The sequence below is a fragment of the Notolepis coatsorum genome, assembly GCF_963971535.1.
Source record: "Notolepis coatsorum genome assembly, chromosome: 5".
Classification (NCBI taxonomy): Eukaryota; Metazoa; Chordata; class Actinopteri; order Aulopiformes; family Paralepididae; genus Notolepis; species Notolepis coatsorum.
In genome coordinates this window covers 45,796,914-45,814,145 of record NC_140169.1, presented here as the reverse complement: position 1 = coordinate 45,814,145, position 17,232 = coordinate 45,796,914, and the positions used below count along the sequence as shown (strand labels likewise).

The 17,232-nt window shown below is 32.6% G+C and overlaps 1 protein-coding gene across 1 annotated transcript in view; it reads right to left on the bottom strand.

Moving 5' to 3' along the window:
• otc (ornithine transcarbamylase) overlaps positions 1-17,232 on the bottom strand; it is a gene marked incomplete at its 3' end in the record, with an annotated part of 83,458 nt that overhangs the window by 33,122 nt on the left and 33,104 nt on the right. Inside the window, exon 3 of the mRNA XM_084314075.1 lies at positions 4,165-4,246. Coding sequence (XP_084170201.1) covers positions 4,165-4,246 — 82 coding nt within the window. The remainder of the gene's footprint in view (positions 1-4,164; positions 4,247-17,232) is intronic.

Below are 17,232 nucleotides of genomic sequence, written 5' to 3'. Positions count from 1 at the left end.
ACTGAAGCACCAGGGCAGCGAATCTCACGCAGATCAGGAAGTCCATTGTCCAGACAGCATCTGACAGTTTTGTGGCATTTATTGTCTGTTAATCAAAGAATACAGAAAAATTATGTTTGAAACTATATGATCTCCTGACACTGTTAAAAACCATATACCTTCCCTGTGCTATCAACTCTAATTATCTAAATACACCCAGCTGTGCTTCCCAATTGCCCAGAACCCCTTCAAAGTAAAAGCATTTAGCTGCGACTCATAATAACTTAAATAATATGGCCGTAAACAAATTAATACTACAAAATCACATAACAAATAAATAGTTAATAGCTCCCACAGTCGCTTTCACATATAGTTTTGGTGGACTCGGTGCGGTTCTGGTGGTGAAGTTGCAACATTGTTGCATTCTTCATTTGGTTCGCCTGCGTTCACATAGAAATCTGTCAGGCGCACCGAACCTTCTGAACAATGTCACGCGGTCGAAAAGGGCGCTCGGCTATTGGACAGTGGAAATGTGTGTGTGGACTGCGAGCCCTCCAGATCAGCGGAGGCGAGTTTTGACATGGCATTGATCCATTGTTCTATTGAAGCACATTACCACCATCCTCTCGCTAAACAACTTGTACCACGTTGTTTTTATGAGTGCCCACAAGTAGCTGTTTTATTAATAATATAATAAGCCGCGTTTTTTCTTCCTTCTTCCCAAGATGCACAGATATATAGATAGATAGATAGATAGAGAGATAGATGCAGTGTGGTTGTTTTGCAGTGAATGAATGCTGCGAGCAGTGGTAAGGACCGGTAATAATAAGCACTTCCTATATTTGGTTCGCGTTTGGTTCGATGAAGCCGAACCGAGACCTACGTTTTCAGGCGGACCAGAGTTTGTGTGTTTGGTCCGCGAACCGAGTTCGACGCGCATTCACACAAACCCGAAAAACCGGACTATCGAATTCTGGTACGATAATCCGGACCAAACAGCCCCTGTGTGAAAGCAACCTTAAAATCCTCTTACCTTGACGATTAAAAGCCTCCCCAATTTAGAAAACAGTAATCCAATGGCTGGTATTGATAATATAATACTAACTACTGCACGTAGCTAACCGGAGCTAACACAGAACCGGATGGTCACTAAAGCAAATATAATGACTTCCTTTCTGGGGTTTTCAAAATAAAAGTGCAACATTTATAGCAGCGGAAAACATTTATTTTGTACATTATCTAACGTTAACACGAACCTAAACTAACGTTACAACTAACCTAAAGTTAGTTTACGGCTTCACGTAGAAATCACTGACTGCGCGCAGAGACGAGTGCTTAGGCAAAAAATTATTCAGAGTATATTTGCTTAGAAAACGTAATTGTCTAATTCAATTATTTTTTATTTCTCCACGTGGTAAATACACAGGTCACAACATGTTTACATGAACGTTTTGTAGTTGTATTTGGAGTGTATTTGGTGACTGTATACACTGTAAGGGAACGTCAGGCTATTGTCCTCCCCCACTTCCAGTGATGAAGCTAAGCTACGCTAACGGAGCGACTGTTCCCAAAGCTAAATGCACGCACAGAGACAAAAAAGGTATGTATCTTCTTGTCTAACTCCAGGGAAGATGTTCAATAAGCTAATTTCCCAAAATGTTGGAGTTTTCCTTTAAGTGGAGAACTGGTTTATTTTTTAGAAAATAAAAGAATATAGTGGATTACTATTACGACTACTACCACTGCCAATACTACCGATACATCCCTATTGGCAAACTTTATATTTAAAAAAATAGTAAAAAATGATATATATTTTTTGGTTCATTATACAACTGTGGCGGGACTAATTAGACTGTGGCGGGGAGACTTGTGTGCCTGTGAGACTCATGTGTCTGGGAGACTTGTGTGACTGTGAGACTCATGTGTCTGGGAGACTTGTGTGACTGGGAGACTTGTGTGTCTAGGAGACTTGTGTGACTGGGAGACTCATGTGACTGGGAGACTCATGTGCCTGTGAGACTCATGTGACTGTGAGACTCATGTGACTGTGAGACTCATGTGACTGGGAGACTCATGTGACTGTGAGACTCATGTGACTGGGAGACTCATGTGCCTGTGAGACTCATGTGACTGGGAGACTCATGTGCCTGTGAGACTCATGTGACTGGGAGACTCATGTGACTGGGAGACTCATGTGACTGGGAGACTCATGTGCCTGTGAGACTCATGTGACTGGGAGACTTGTGTGACTGGGAGACTCATGTGACTGGGAGACTCATGTGCCTGTGAGACTTGTGTGCCTGTGAGACTCATGTGACTGGGAGACTTGTGTGACTGGGAGACTTGTGTGACTGGGAGACTCATGTGCCTGTGAGACTCATGTGACTGGGAGACTCATGTGACTGGGAGACTCATGTGCCTGGGAGACTTGTGTGACTGGGAGACTTGTGTGACTGGGAGACTTGTGTGACTGGGACTCGTGTGACTTGGAGACTCGTGTGACTTGTGTGACTGGGAGATGTGGTAAATACACAGGTCACAACATGTTTACAGGAACGACATGTTTACAGGAACCACATCAAACAAGAGGTAGACGCGGGCAAATACTGCGGCATGGTCATGCTGGACCTACAAAAAGCCTTTGACACTGTCAATCACTCCATTCTGATTGACAAGCTAAAAGCAATTGGTTTTGATAGTCTATCAGTGAGCTGGATGCAATCCTACCTGGAGGGGAGAGAACAGATGGTGGAGGTAAACGGTACTCTATCCCCCCCCCTCACAGTGAGCTGTGGTGTTCCACAAGGAAGCATACTAGGACCACTACTGTTCCTAATTTATGCAAATGACATGTCGTCAGCTTGTGACTGCAACTTGTTCCTGTTTGCGGACGACTCAGCCCTGCTGGTCTCTGACAGGAACAAGTTGCAGGTTGAAAAAACCCTCAGCTCGGAACTAGGCAAAATCTGCATATGGCTCGCTGATAACAAACTATCATTACACATGGGCAAAACAGAGTCCATTCTCTTCGGTTCTACAAGATACACTACACCACTAAGGTACCCATGTACATGTCAAAATACTTCCCAAAGGTCAGTGAATACCACGATCACAACACCAGAGGGAGCTCCACAAATCATGTTAAACCCAGATTCGGCTCAAACAAGGGACTAAACACGTTTCCATCAATGTGGAACGCCCTACCCAAAGCTGTAAAGGAATGTGAATCACTACCCACTTTCAAAAACACTCTCAAAGAACACCTACGGGAGACTGCAATTCGAAACTGGCCCCTGTAAATGTCCAAACCCAACCCAATGTACAGTAAATGACCAAGTATGGTTTTGTCAATATTCCAATGTACAGTTTTGCTTGTACAGGTGTACAGTGTCCCACCCCACCCACCCAACCACCTCCAATGTACAGCCCCCCCACCCCCCCCACCTACCCTCCAATGTACAGTTTCTACGTCAAATGTATATACTCTCTTTTCTGGACTCTTTTGGTATCACAAACAGTACTGTATTTGCAAATCTGATATGTCATAAATGTATAGATGAAGCAGTACTGTCTATCTGTATGTCGTGTATGTTATATATGTTATGATGAATTTAAAATGGGGGACCCTGATGTAAACAAGACGAAAGTCTTTCTCTGGTCTGCATCCCCTTAACAATTGTATGTATTGAACTGTACTGTACTGTACCCATTCTGCAATCTGTTAATAAAGTTTTCAATGAATCAATCAAACGTTTGGGAGTTGTATTTGGAGTATATTTCCTGACTGTAGTGAACTAGGCTAGATGTCTGCCCCACTTCCAGTGATGAGCTAAGCTAGGCTAACGGTCCAGGCGTTCCCTAAGCCCAATGCATCCAGAGAGACGAAAAAGGTATGTATCTTCTTGTCTAACTCCAGGGAAGATGTTAAAAAAGCAAATTTCCCAAAATGTTGGAGTTTTCCTTTAACCGGCGGTCGTGTGGCAGTGAAAGGGTTAAAACATAAGCAAGCCTGAGCATCCACGTGTACCTCCGTTTAGAACACTAAATACTGACGACTTCCCCCAACTAATCACCACACACACCACTGAGAGATCCGTGGTGTGTGTGACAGAACTAGATTCCCCAGGGTTGATATTATAGATGCTTCACTAAACTCCTTGGCATGCGAGACAGAACACGGGACACCTGTTTCAGTGGACATTCTGGTCCGGGTGCTCCTCTTCTCAAATATCATGGCCACGGACTTCCCTTGGAGTAGAGGGAGAGACTGCAAGTAGAAGAGAGGGAGGTTACTGATCCTCCAGAGAGGCTGCGCAGCAAGCTAACAAGCTAACAAGCTAACAAGCTCCCCGCCTCCTGCATGTTGACGTGTAGCAACATCTGGACAGTAGCTACAGCAGTGTTTTACATTTAGACATATCTAGTTACAGTAGTGTTTTACATTTAGACATATCTAGTTACAGTAGTGTTTTACATTTAGACATATCTAGCTACAGCAGTGTTTTACATTTAGACATATCTAGTTACAGTAGTGTTTTACATTTAGACATATCTAGTTACAGCAGTGTTTTACATTTAGACATATCTAGCTACAGCAGTGTTTTACATTTAGACATATCTAGTTACAGTAGTGTTTTACATTTAGACATATCTAGCTACAGCAGTGTTTTACATTTAGACATATCTAGCTACAGCAGTGTTTTACATTTAGACATATCTAGTTACAGTAGTGTTTTACATTTAGACATATCTAGCTACAGCAGTGTTTTACATTTAGACATATCTAGTTACAGTAGTGTTTTACATTTAGACATATCTAGCTACAGCAGTGTTTTACATTTAGACATATCTAGTTACAGCAGTGTTTTACATTTAGACATATCTAGTTACAGTAGTGTTTTACATTTAGACATATCTAGTTACAGTAGTGTTTTACATTTAGACATATCTAGTTACAGTAGTGTTTTACATTTAGACATATCTAGTTACAGTAGTGTTTTACATTTAGACATATCTAGTTACAGCAGTGTTTTACATTTAGACATATCTAGCTACAGTAGTGTTTTACATTTAGACATATCTAGTTACAGTAGTGTTTTACATTTAGACATATCTAGTTACAGTAGTGTTTTACATTTAGACATATCTAGTTACAGTAGTGTTCTACATTTAGACATATCTAGTTACTGTAGTGTTTTACATTTAGACATATCTAGTTACAGCAGTGTTTTACATTTAGACATATCTAGCTACAGTAGTGTTTTACATTTAGACATATCTAGTTACTGTAGTGTTTTACATTTAGACATATCTAGTTACAGCAGTGTTTTACATTTAGACATATCTAGTTACAGCAGTGTTTTACATTTAGACATATCTAGTTACAGTAGTGTTTTACATTTAGACATATCTAGTTACAGCAGTGTTTTACATTTAGACATATCTAGTTACAGTAGTGTTTTACATTTAGACATATCTAGTTACAGCAGTGTTTTACATTTAGACATATCTAGTTACTGTAGTGTTTTACATTTAGACATATCTAGTTACAGTAGTGTTTTACATTTAGACATATCTAGTTACAGCAGTGTTTTACATTTAGACATATCTAGTTACAGTAGTGTTTTACATTTAGACATATCTAGCTACAGCAGTGTTTTACATTTAGACATATCTAGTTACTGTAGTGTTTTACATTTAGACATATCTAGTTACAGCAGTGTTTTACATTTAGACATATCTAGTTACAGCAGTGTTTTACATTTAGACATATCTAGCTACAGCAGTGTTTTACATTTAGACATATCTAGTTACTGTAGTGTTTTACATTTAGACATATCTAGTTACAGTAGTGTTTTACATTTAGACATATCTAGTTACAGTAGTGTTTTACATTTAGACATATCTAGCTACAGCAGTGTTTTACATTTAGACATATCTAGTTACTGTAGTGTTTTACATTTAGACATATCTAGTTACTGTAGTGTTTTACATTTAGACATATCTAGTTACAGTAGTGTTTTACATTTAGACATATCTAGCTACAGCAGTGTTTTACATTTAGACATATCTAGTTACAGTAGTGTTTTACATTTAGACATATCTAGTTACAGTAGTGTTTTACATTTAGACATATCTAGTTACAGTAGTGTTTTACATTTAGACATATCTAGTTACAGTAGTGTTTTACATTTAGACATATCTAGTTACAGTAGTGTTTTACATTTAGACATATCTAGTTACTGTAGTGTTTTACATTTAGACATATCTAGTTACAGTAGTGTTTTACATTTAGACATATCTAGTTACAGTAGTGTTTTACATTTAGACATATCTAGTTACAGTAGTGTTTTACATTTAGACATATCTAGTTACAGTAGTGTTCTACATTTAGACATATCTAGCTACAGCAGTGTTTTACATTTAGACATATCTAGTTACAGTAGTGTTTTACATTTAGACATATCTAGTTACTGTAGTGTTTTACATTTAGACATATCTAGTTACTGTAGTGTTTTACATTTAGACATATCTAGTTACAGTAGTGTTTTACATTTAGACATATCTAGCTACAGTAGTGTTTTACATTTAGACATATCTAGTTACAGTAGTGTTTTACATTTAGACATATCTAGTTACAGCAGTGTTTTACATTTAGACATATCTAGTTACAGTAGTGTTTTACATTTAGACATATCTAGTTACAGTAGTGTTTTACATTTAGACATATCTAGTTACTGTAGTGTTTTACATTTAGACATATCTAGTTACAGTAGTGTTCTACATTTAGACATATCTAGTTACAGTAGTGTTTTACATTTAGACATATCTAGTTACAGTAGTGTTTTACATTTAGACATATCTAGCTACAGCAGTGTTTTACATTTAGACATATCTAGTTACAGTAGTGTTTTACATTTAGACATATCTAGTTACAGTAGTGTTTTACATTTAGACATATCTAGTTACAGTAGTGTTTTACATTTAGACATATCTAGTTACAGTAGTGTTTTACATTTAGACATATCTAGTTACAGTAGTGTTTTACATTTAGACATATCTAGTTACTGTAGTGTTTTACATTTAGACATATCTAGTTACAGTAGTGTTTTACATTTAGACATATCTAGTTACAGTAGTGTTTTACATTTAGACATATCTAGTTACAGTAGTGTTTTACATTTAGACATATCTAGTTACAGTAGTGTTCTACATTTAGACATATCTAGCTACAGCAGTGTTTTACATTTAGACATATCTAGTTACAGTAGTGTTTTACATTTAGACATATCTAGTTACTGTAGTGTTTTACATTTAGACATATCTAGTTACTGTAGTGTTTTACATTTAGACATATCTAGTTACAGTAGTGTTTTACATTTAGACATATCTAGCTACAGTAGTGTTTTACATTTAGACATATCTAGTTACAGTAGTGTTTTACATTTAGACATATCTAGTTACAGCAGTGTTTTACATTTAGACATATCTAGTTACAGTAGTGTTTTACATTTAGACATATCTAGTTACAGTAGTGTTTTACATTTAGACATATCTAGTTACTGTAGTGTTTTACATTTAGACATATCTAGTTACAGTAGTGTTCTACATTTAGACATATCTAGTTACAGTAGTGTTTTACATTTAGACATATCTAGTTACAGTAGTGTTTTACATTTAGACATATCAAGCTACAGTAGTGTTTTACATTTAGACATATCTAGTTACAGTAGTGTTTTACATTTAGACATATCTAGTTACAGTAGTGTTTTACATTTAGACATATCTAGTTACAGTAGTGTTTTACATTTAGACATATCTAGTTACAGTAGTGTTTTACATTTAGACATATCTAGTTACAGTAGTGTTTTACATTTAGACATATCTAGCTACAGTAGTGTTTTACATTTAGACATATCTAGTTGAATGAATGAATGAATGAAAACTTTATTAACAGATTGCAGAATGGGTACAGTGCAGTACAGCTCAATACATACAATTGTTAAGGGGATGCAGACCAGAGAAAGACTTTCGTCTTGTTTCCACCAGGGTCCCCCATTTCCAATTCATCGTAGTTACAGTAGTGTTTTACATTTAGACATATCTAGTTACAGTAGTGTTTTACATTTAGACATATCTAGTTACAGTAGTGTTTTACATTTAGACATATCTAGTTACAGTAGTGTTTTACATTTAGACATATCTAGTTACAGTAGTGTTTTACATTTAGACATATCTAGTTACAGTAGTGTTTTACATTTAGACATATCTAGTTACAGTAGTGTTTTACATTTAGACATATCTAGTTACAGTAGTGTTTTACATTTAGACATATCTAGTTACTGTAGTGTTTTACATTTAGACATATCTAGTTACAGTAGTGTTTTACATTTAGACATATCTAGCTACAGTAGTGTTTTACATTTAGACATATCTAGTTACAGCAGTGTTTTACATTTAGACATATCTAGTTACTGTAGTGTTTTACATTTAGACATATCTAGTTACAGTAGTGTTTTACATTTAGACATATCTAGTTACAGTAGTGTTTTACATTTAGACATATCTAGTTACTGTAGTGTTTTACATTTAGACATATCTAGCTACAGTAGTGTTTTACATTTAGACATATCTAGTTACAGTAGTGTTTTACATTTAGACATATCTAGTTACAGTAGTGTTTTACATTTAGACATATCTAGTTACAGTAGTGTTTTACATTTAGACATATCTAGTTACAGTAGTGTTTTACATTTAGACATATCTAGTTACAGTAGTGTTTTACATTTAGACATATCTAGTTACAGTAGTGTTTTACATTTAGACATATCTAGCTACAGTAGTGTTTTACATTTAGACATATCTAGCTACAGTAGTGTTTTACATTTAGACATATCTAGCTACAGCAGTGTTTTACATTTAGACATATCTAGTTACAGTAGTGTTTTACATTTAGACATATCTAGTTACAGCAGTGTTTTACATTTAGACATATCTAGCTACAGCAGTGTTTTACATTTAGACATATCTAGTTACAGCAGTGTTTTACATTTAGACATATCTAGCTACAGTAGTGTTTTACATTTAGACATATCTAGTTACAGTAGTGTTTTACATTTAGACATATCTAGCTACAGTAGTGTTTTACATTTAGACATATCTAGTTACTGTAGTGTTTTACATTTAGACATATCTAGTTACAGTAGTGTTTTACATTTAGACATATCTAGTTACAGTAGTGTTTTACATTTAGACATATCTAGTTACTGTAGTGTTTTACATTTAGACATATCTAGCTACAGTAGTGTTTTACATTTAGACATATCTAGTTACAGCAGTGTTTTACATTTAGACATATCTAGTTACAGTAGTGTTTTACATTTAGACATATCTAGTTACAGTAGTGTTTTACATTTAGACATATCTAGTTACAGTAGTGTTTTACATTTAGACATATCTAGTTACAGTAGTGTTTTACATTTAGACATATCTAGTTACAGTAGTGTTTTACATTTAGACATATCTAGCTACAGTAGTGTTTTACATTTAGACATATCTAGTTACAGTAGTGTTTTACATTTAGACATATCTAGTTACAGTAGTGTTTTACATTTAGACATATCTAGTTACAGTCGTGTTTTACATTTAGACATATCTAGTTACTGTAGTGTTTTACATTTAGACATATCTAGTTACAGTAGTGTTCTACATTTAGACATATCTAGTTACAGTAGTGTTTTACATTTAGACATATCTAGTTACTGTAGTGTTTTACATTTAGACATATCTAGTTACTGTAGTGTTTTACATTTAGACATATCTAGTTACTGTAGTGTTTTACATTTAGACATATCTAGTTACAGTAGTGTTTTACATTTAGACATATCTAGTTACTGTAGTGTTTTACATTTAGACATATCTAGTTACAGCAGTGTTTTACATTTAGACATATCTAGTTACAGCAGTGTTTTACATTTAGACATATCTAGTTACAGTAGTGTTTTACATTTAGACATATCTAGTTACTGTAGTGTTTTACATTTAGACATATCTAGTTACAGTAGTGTTTTACATTTAGACATATCTAGTTACAGTAGTGTTTTACATTTAGACATATCTAGTTACTGTAGTGTTTTACATTTAGACATATCTAGTTACAGCAGTGTTTTACATTTAGACATATCTAGTTACAGTAGTGTTTTACATTTAGACATATCTAGTTACAGTAGTGTTTTACATTTAGACATATCTAGTTACAGTAGTGTTTTACATTTAGACATATCTAGTTACAGTAGTGTTTTACATTTAGACATATCTAGTTACAGTAGTGTTTTACATTTAGACATATCTAGTTACAGTAGTGTTTTACATTTAGACATATCTAGTTACAGCAGTGTTTTACATTTAGACATATCTAGTTACAGCAGTGTTTTACATTTAGACATATCTAGTTACAGTAGTGTTTTACATTTAGACATATCTAGTTACTGTAGTGTTTTACATTTAGACATATCTAGTTACAGCAGTGTTTTACATTTAGACATATCTAGTTACTGTAGTGTTTTACATTTAGACATATCTAGTTACAGCAGTGTTTTACATTTAGACATATCTAGTTACTGTAGTGTTTTACATTTAGACATATCTAGTTACAGCAGTGTTTTACATTTAGACATATCTAGTTACTGTAGTGTTTTACATTTAGACATATCTAGTTACAGTAGTGTTTTACATTTAGACATATCTAGTTACAGTAGTGTTTTACATTTAGACATATCTAGTTACAGTAGTGTTTTACATTTAGACATATCTAGTTACAGCAGTGTTTTACATTTAGACATATCTAGTTACAGTAGTGTTTTACATTTAGACATATCTAGTTACAGCAGTGTTTTACATTTAGACATATCTAGTTACAGTAGTGTTTTACATTTAGACATATCTAGTTACAGTAGTGTTTTACATTTAGACATATCTAGTTATAGCAGTGTTTTACATTTAGACATATCTAGTTACAGTAGTGTTTTACATTTAGACATATCTAGCTACAGCAGTGTTTTACATTTAGACATATCTAGTTACAGTAGTGTTTTACATTTAGACATATCTAGTTACAGTAGTGTTTTACATTTAGACATATCTAGTTACAGTAGTGTTTTACATTTAGACATATCTAGTTACTGTAGTGTTTTACATTTAGACATATCTAGTTACTGTAGTGTTTTACATTTAGACATATCTAGTTACAGTAGTGTTTTACATTTAGACATATCTAGTTACTGTAGTGTTTTACATTTAGACATATCTAGTTACAGCAGTGTTTTACATTTAGACATATCTAGTTACAGTAGTGTTTTACATTTAGACATATCTAGTTACAGTAGTGTTTTACATTTAGACATATCTAGTTACAGCAGTGTTTTACATTTAGACATATCTAGTTACTGTAGTGTTTTACATTTAGACATATCTAGTTACAGCAGTGTTTTACATTTAGACATATCTAGTTACAGTAGTGTTTTACATTTAGACATATCTAGTTACAGTAGTGTTTTACATTTAGACATATCTAGTTACTGTAGTGTTTTACATTTAGACATATCTAGTTACAGTAGTGTTTTACATTTAGACATATCTAGCTACAGTAGTGTTTTACATTTAGACATATCTAGCTACAGTAGTGTTTTACATTTAGACATATCTAGTTACAGCAGTGTTTTACATTTAGACATATCTAGTTACAGTAGTGTTTTACATTTAGACATATCTAGCTACAGTAGTGTTTTACATTTAGACATATCTAGTTACAGTAGTGTTTTACATTTAGACATATCTAGTTACAGTAGTGTTTTACATTTAGACATATCTAGTTACTGTAGTGTTTTACATTTAGACATATCTAGTTACAGCAGTGTTTTACATTTAGACATATCTAGTTACAGTAGTGTTTTACATTTAGACATATCTAGCTACAGTAGTGTTTTACATTTAGACATATCTAGTTACAGCAGTGTTTTACATTTAGACATATCTAGTTACTGTAGTGTTTTACATTTAGACATATCTAGCTACAGTAGTGTTTTACATTTAGACATATCTAGTTACAGTAGTGTTTTACATTTAGACATATCTAGTTACAGTAGTGTTTTACATTTAGACATATCTAGTTACAGTAGTGTTTTACATTTAGACATATCTAGTTACAGCAGTGTTTTACATTTAGACATATCTAGTTACAGTAGTGTTTTACATTTAGACATATCTAGTTACAGTAGTGTTTTACATTTAGACATATCTAGTTACAGTAGTGTTTTACATTTAGACATATCTAGTTACAGCAGTGTTTTACATTTAGACATATCTAGTTACTGTAGTGTTTTACATTTAGACATATCTAGTTACAGCAGTGTTTTACATTTAGACATATCTAGTTACTGTAGTGTTTTACATTTAGACATATCTAGCTACAGTAGTGTTTTACATTTAGACATATCTAGTTACAGCAGTGTTTTACATTTAGACATATCTAGTTACTGTAGTGTTTTACATTTAGACATATCTAGTTACAGTAGTGTTTTACATTTAGACATATCTAGTTACTGTAGTGTTTTACATTTAGACATATCTAGTTACAGTAGTGTTTTACATTTAGACATATCTAGTTACAGCAGTGTTTTACATTTAGACATATCTAGTTACAGCAGTGTTTTACATTTAGACATATCTAGTTACAGTAGTGTTTTACATTTAGACATATCTAGTTACAGCAGTGTTTTACATTTAGACATATCTAGTTACAGTAGTGTTTTACATTTAGACATATCTAGTTACAGTAGTGTTTTACATTTAGACATATCTAGTTACAGTAGTGTTTTACATTTAGACATATCTAGTTACTGTAGTGTTTTACATTTAGACATATCTAGTTACAGTAGTGTTTTACATTTAGACATATCTAGCTACAGTAGTGTTTTACATTTAGACATATCTAGTTACAGTAGTGTTTTACATTTAGACATATCTAGTTACAGTAGTGTTTTACATTTAGACATATCTAGTTACAGTAGTGTTTTACATTTAGACATATCTAGTTACAGTAGTGTTTTACATTTAGACATATCTAGTTACAGTAGTGTTTTACATTTAGACATATCTAGCTACAGCAGTGTTTTACATTTAGACATATCTAGTTACAGTAGTGTTTTACATTTAGACATATCTAGTTACAGCAGTGTTTTACATTTAGACATATCTAGCTACTGTAGTGTTTTACATTTAGACATATCTAGCTACAGCAGTGTTTTACATTTAGACATATCTAGCTACAGTAGTGTTCTACATTTAGACATATCTAGCTACAGTAGTGTTTTACATTTAGACATATCTAGTTACAGCAGTGTTTTACATTTAGACATATCTAGTTACAGTAGTGTTTTACATTTAGACATATCTAGTTACAGTAGTGTTTTACATTTAGACATATCTAGTTACAGTAGTGTTTTACATTTAGACATATCTAGTTACAGTAGTGTTTTACATTTAGACATATCTAGTTACAGTAGTGTTTTACATTTAGACATATCTAGCTACAGTAGTGTTTTACATTTAGACATATCTAGCTACAGTAGTGTTTTACATTTAGACATATCTAGTTACAGTAGTGTTTTACATTTAGACATATCTAGCTACAGCAGTGTTTTACATTTAGACATATCTAGTTACAGCAGTGTTTTACATTTAGACATATCTAGCTACAGTAGTGTTTTACATTTAGACATATCTAGCTACAGTAGTGTTTTACATTTAGACTAGGGCTGTCAGTTTATCGCGTTAATTAGATTAATTAATTACACAGCAAATTATCGCGTTATGAAAATTAACTCAAAATTAATTACAATTTCTTTTTTTTATATATTTTTTTTTTGTATATTTTTTTTTATCTCATTCATTCCATAAGAACGTAGAATACACATTACAGACTTTTTTTTATATGGTCCATTTGCATGTTCTTGGTATGTGATTCTAGGGACATCTATGGATCTCAGGGAATGTATTCCCAGTGTCAGAAAGACTGTCTGTTTCTAGGCTTGAGTCAATTGTAATGAACCAAATGAGAATATCAATAAACATTTTTTTTTTATCTTTGACTGTGAATAACACTATGGTCAAATTGACCAGACCTGAAAAATCTAAGCAAATTAATAGATGGAAGATGATTAAACAGAAGGTTTTGTAGATACAGTACTGAATTCTGCCATCCGGACACATGCAATTTGAAATATGATTATAGAATATAGAATATCAGGCATAGAATGGTTATGCGATTAAAATGCGATTAATTAGATTAATTAATTACAAATCCTGTAATTAATTAGATTAATTTTTGTAATCGCCTGACAGCACTAATTTAGACATATCTAGTTACAGTAGTGTTTTACATTTAGACATATCTAGTTACAGCAGTGTTTTACATTTAGACATATCTAGCTACAACAGTGTTTTACATTTAGACATATCTAGCTACAGCAGTGTTTTACATTTAGACAGATCTAGTTACAGTAGTGTTTTACATTTAGACATATCTAGCTACAGTAGTGTTTTACATTTAGACATATCTAGTTACAGCAGTGTTTTACATTTAGACATATCTAGTTACAGCAGTGTTTTACATTTAGACATATCTAGTTACAGCAGTGTTTTACATTTAGACATATCTAGTTACAGCAGTGTTTTACATTTAGACATATCTAGTTACTGTAGTGTTTTACATTTAGACATATCTAGTTACAGTAGTGTTTTACATTTAGACATATCTAGTTACAGTAGTGTTTTACATTTAGACATATCTAGTTACAGTAGTGTTTTACATTTAGACATATCTAGTTACTGTAGTGTTTTACATTTAGACATATCTAGTTACTGTAGTGTTTTACATTTAGACATATCTAGTTACAGTAGTGTTCTACATTTAGACATATCTAGTTACTGTAGTGTTCTACATTTAGACATATCTAGTTACTGCAGTGTTTTACATTTAGACATATCTAGTTACAGTAGTGTTTTACATTTAGACATATCTAGTTACAGTAGTGTTTTACATTTAGACATATCTAGTTACAGTAGTGTTTTACATTTAGACATATCTAGTTACAGCAGTGTTTTACATTTAGACATATCTAGTTACAGCAGTGTTTTACATTTAGACATATCTAGTTACAGTAGTGTTTTACATTTAGACATATCTAGCTACAGTAGTGTTTTACATTTAGACATATCTAGCTACAGTAGTGTTTTACATTTAGACATATCTAGTTACAGTAGTGTTTTACATTTAGACATATCTAGTTACAGTAGTGTTTTACATTTAGACATATCTAGTTACTGTAGTGTTTTACATTTAGACATATCTAGTTACAGTAGTGTTTTACATTTAGACATATCTAGTTACTGTAGTGTTTTACATTTAGACATATCTAGTTACTGTAGTGTTTTACATTTAGACATATCTAGTTACAGCAGTGTTTTACATTTAGACATATCTAGTTACTGTAGTGTTTTACATTTAGACATATCTAGTTACAGTAGTGTTTTACATTTAGACATATCTAGTTACTGTAGTGTTTTACATTTAGACATATCTAGTTACAGTAGTGTTTTACATTTAGACATATCTAGTTACAGCAGTGTTTTACATTTAGACATATCTAGTTACTGTAGTGTTTTACATTTAGACATATCTAGTTACAGTAGTGTTCTACATTTAGACATATCTAGTTACAGTAGTGTTTTACATTTAGACATATCTAGTTACAGTAGTGTTTTACATTTAGACATATCTAGCTACAGCAGTGTTTTACATTTAGACATATCTAGTTACAGTAGTGTTTTACATTTAGACATATCTAGTTACAGTAGTGTTTTACATTTAGACATATCTAGTTACTGTAGTGTTTTACATTTAGACATATCTAGTTACTGTAGTGTTTTACATTTAGACATATCTAGTTACAGTAGTGTTTTACATTTAGACATATCTAGTTACAGCAGTGTTTTACATTTAGACATATCTAGTTACAGTAGTGTTTTACATTTAGACATATCTAGTTACAGTAGTGTTTTACATTTAGACATATCTAGTTACAGCAGTGTTTTACATTTAGACATATCTAGTTACAGCAGTGTTTTACATTTAGACATATCTAGTTACAGTAGTGTTTTACATTTAGACATATCTAGCTACAGTAGTGTTTTACATTTAGACATATCTAGTTACTGTAGTGTTTTACATTTAGACATATCTAGTTACAGTAGTGTTTTACATTTAGACATATCTAGTTACAGCAGTGTTTTACATTTAGACATATCTAGTTACAGTAGTGTTTTACATTTAGACATATCTAGTTACAGTAGTGTTTTACATTTAGACATATCTAGCTACAGTAGTGTTTTACATTTAGACATATCTAGCTACAGTAGTGTTTTACATTTAGACATATCTAGTTACAGTAGTGTTTTACATTTAGACATATCTAGTTACAGTAGTGTTTTACATTTAGACATATCTAGTTACAGTAGTGTTTTACATTTAGACATATCTAGCTACAGTAGTGTTTTACATTTAGACATATCTAGTTACAGTAGTGTTTTACATTTAGACATATCTAGTTACAGCAGTGTTTTACATTTAGACATATCTAGTTACAGTAGTGTTTTACATTTAGACATATCTAGTTACAGCAGTGTTTTACATTTAGACATATCTAGTTACAGTAGTGTTTTACATTTAGACATATCTAGTTACTGTAGTGTTTTACATTTAGACATATCTAGTTACAGTAGTGTTTTACATTTAGACATATCTAGTTACTGTAGTGTTTTACATTTAGACATATCTAGTTACTGTAGTGTTTTACATTTAGACATATCTAGTTACAGCAGTGTTTTACATTTAGACATATCTAGTTACAGTAGTGTTTTACATTTAGACATATCTAGTTACAGCAGTGTTTTACATTTAGACATATCTAGTTACTGTAGTGTTTTACATTTAGACATATCTAGTTACAGTAGTGTTTTACATTTAGACATATCTAGTTACTGTAGTGTTTTACATTTAGACATATCTAGTTACAGCAGTGTTTTACATTTAGACATATCTAGTTACAGTAGTGTTCTACATTTAGACATATCTAGTTACAGTAGTGTTTTACATTTAGACATATCTAGTTACTGTAGTGTTTTACATTTAGACAT